General features: G+C 39.6%; 1 protein-coding gene across 1 annotated transcript in view; it reads right to left on the bottom strand.

Annotated features, from left to right (window-relative positions):
* mical3b (microtubule associated monooxygenase, calponin and LIM domain containing 3b) overlaps positions 1-1,064 on the bottom strand; it is a gene marked incomplete at its 5' end in the record, with an annotated part of 18,453 nt that extends 17,389 nt beyond the window's left edge. The window contains one exon of the mRNA XM_079816349.1: positions 1,044-1,064. Coding sequence (XP_079672475.1) covers positions 1,044-1,064 — 21 coding nt within the window. The remainder of the gene's footprint in view (positions 1-1,043) is intronic.
* Positions 1,065-2,126: the final 1,062 nt, after the last annotated feature.

The following is a 2,126-nucleotide window of genomic DNA, read 5'->3' on the forward strand; positions in this document are numbered from 1 at the left end:
GCTCCAGTTCTGAGACGAGGCGTGCTGGCACAATGGCGGATTGAGAGAGAGTTCCCGTCAAAAACGCTTCCTCATTCTCGTTTTAAAACACTCAACGTTGCACCCGTGATATGCACCAAACTGGTCAGTGATTTTCCCGTTTGCCATCCACACTCTGTCACACCTGTGCTCTCCATTCTCACACCCTTTAGATATCGCATACGCACACACATTCTCACGCACAAATTTATACCATTCATACATACGCACACACATTAACATACGCATCCATTCTCACGTTTGAAAACCTTTTTTCTTTTCATATACATCAGTTTTGAAGTTATATGTATGTGTATCGATATGACGTTTGATTTATTGATTTTATTGTTTTGTTTTCTTGTTAAAAAAGGTGCTGTTTGTACTGGGTCTAAGGAAAGACGTCCACAGTTTCCGCTGACGACACTGGAGCTTTCTATTCCGATGGGAATAGCCCTATAGTCGTGTAACATTGTGAACTGTGAAAAACAAACTTTTTCAACTTGAAATTGAGAGGTTTTTTTTTATTATTTAAAGTTGTTTTTTTTGTGTTGTTTCTTTTACCTATGCAAACTTGTTCTGTTTTTCATTTCATTTAGTTTCATTCATTAAATTAATTTGAGCAGTTATCTGGTTTCCTACCTGTGTAGATGTTTTTGTTTTCTCTGTTCATATGTAACTGGTGGCTTTTAGAGCTATCTGGGAACTATTTAAATTTGACAGTTTTTTACTGTCTGGCGCCCGAACAAAAAAAAAAAAAAAAAAAGACAAATAATTTTGTCAGCGGGTGTGCCACCGTTACATGAGTGGCGCCCGAACAGGGACGTTTTTTGAGATTTGAAACTTGAAGTTTGAATTTTGAAATACTTGAGACCCTGATTGCTTGAAAGATTTTGAAACTGAACGGGAATCTTGAAACGCAATTCTTTTTTTTTGAATTAATGATTTTCTGTTAATGTTTGTTGATGTTGTAATGGATGTTTCATTGTTTTTGTGCTCTGTTTTTTTTTCACATTGACCATACATACCAGACATTCACTGATTTTCATTTTTTGCCTTACAATTCATGTCATTTATTGACTTTGACATACACCCCAAAATGGCCACTACCCCTAGTTCACCCTCAGCTTCTGTAGTCATTGACCCTCCCGACATAGCAACCCCAATATGGCCACCACAACCACGATTACCACCTCATGTTCCCACTTTCCAAGCTAACCCCACTCAGTTCAGCAGTCCCCAACCAAGGGCTCAGGTGCACTTTGCCACCATGCCTCCAGGTGTCACTGCTCCGTTCCATCCAGACCCTATGCAAATCTGCACATCTTCTGAAACCACACCACCTTCCTTCGTGTCACAACATGGGCTACCTGGATATCTTCCCACACCTGGAAGAGAAATTTATCAGCTCACTGCACATGCACAAGGTAATTGGGATTATTTGTTTGATTGCTTGAAACGGCAGGATAAAATTGTGACAGACCTTACCCTGGAAGTTACAAAAACCACTTCCTTGCATGATGCTCAGTTGATAACCCTGAATGCAAAAATGGAGTCCCACCATCAGCATCTACTGAACACAATAACTTCATACAAACGTGATGAGGGAGAAAGCACAGACCAATTGACTAAAGCCATGAATACTATGATGACGGGAGAACTTCAGAAAATTGAAGGTACTTTAATTTCAGAAATTCGTTTTATGATTGAACAAGCCCAATTTGAGCTACAGAAGGACATTCAAGGGACACAAGACCGCTCACAGAAAGAATGTCAACAGCTCTCCAAAGAGATTAAAGACTGCAACACTCACCTGAAAGCCCTGAGTACTCACTTCAAAGAAATGCAACTGGAAATGAGTAGGTACTTCCAATTATCATCATTAGTCGATCAGAGAATTGACAGTGCCACTCAATGTACAACCATTCCTCCATCTTCACTTCCCCTATCAGTGATTCCAAACGTAGTGCACCAGACCCCTGTTGTTAAAAGTGACCATTTGAAGTTAACATTTCCAACATTTGGCAGACCATTGGATGACACTGACCCATTGTTATACTTAACACGTTGTCAAGATTTTTTTTCCTTACATCCTTTAACTGATGTTGATA

Source organism: Gobio gobio (genome assembly GCF_949357685.1).
Source record: "Gobio gobio genome assembly, chromosome: 5".
NCBI classification, from domain to species: domain Eukaryota; kingdom Metazoa; phylum Chordata; class Actinopteri; order Cypriniformes; family Gobionidae; genus Gobio; species Gobio gobio.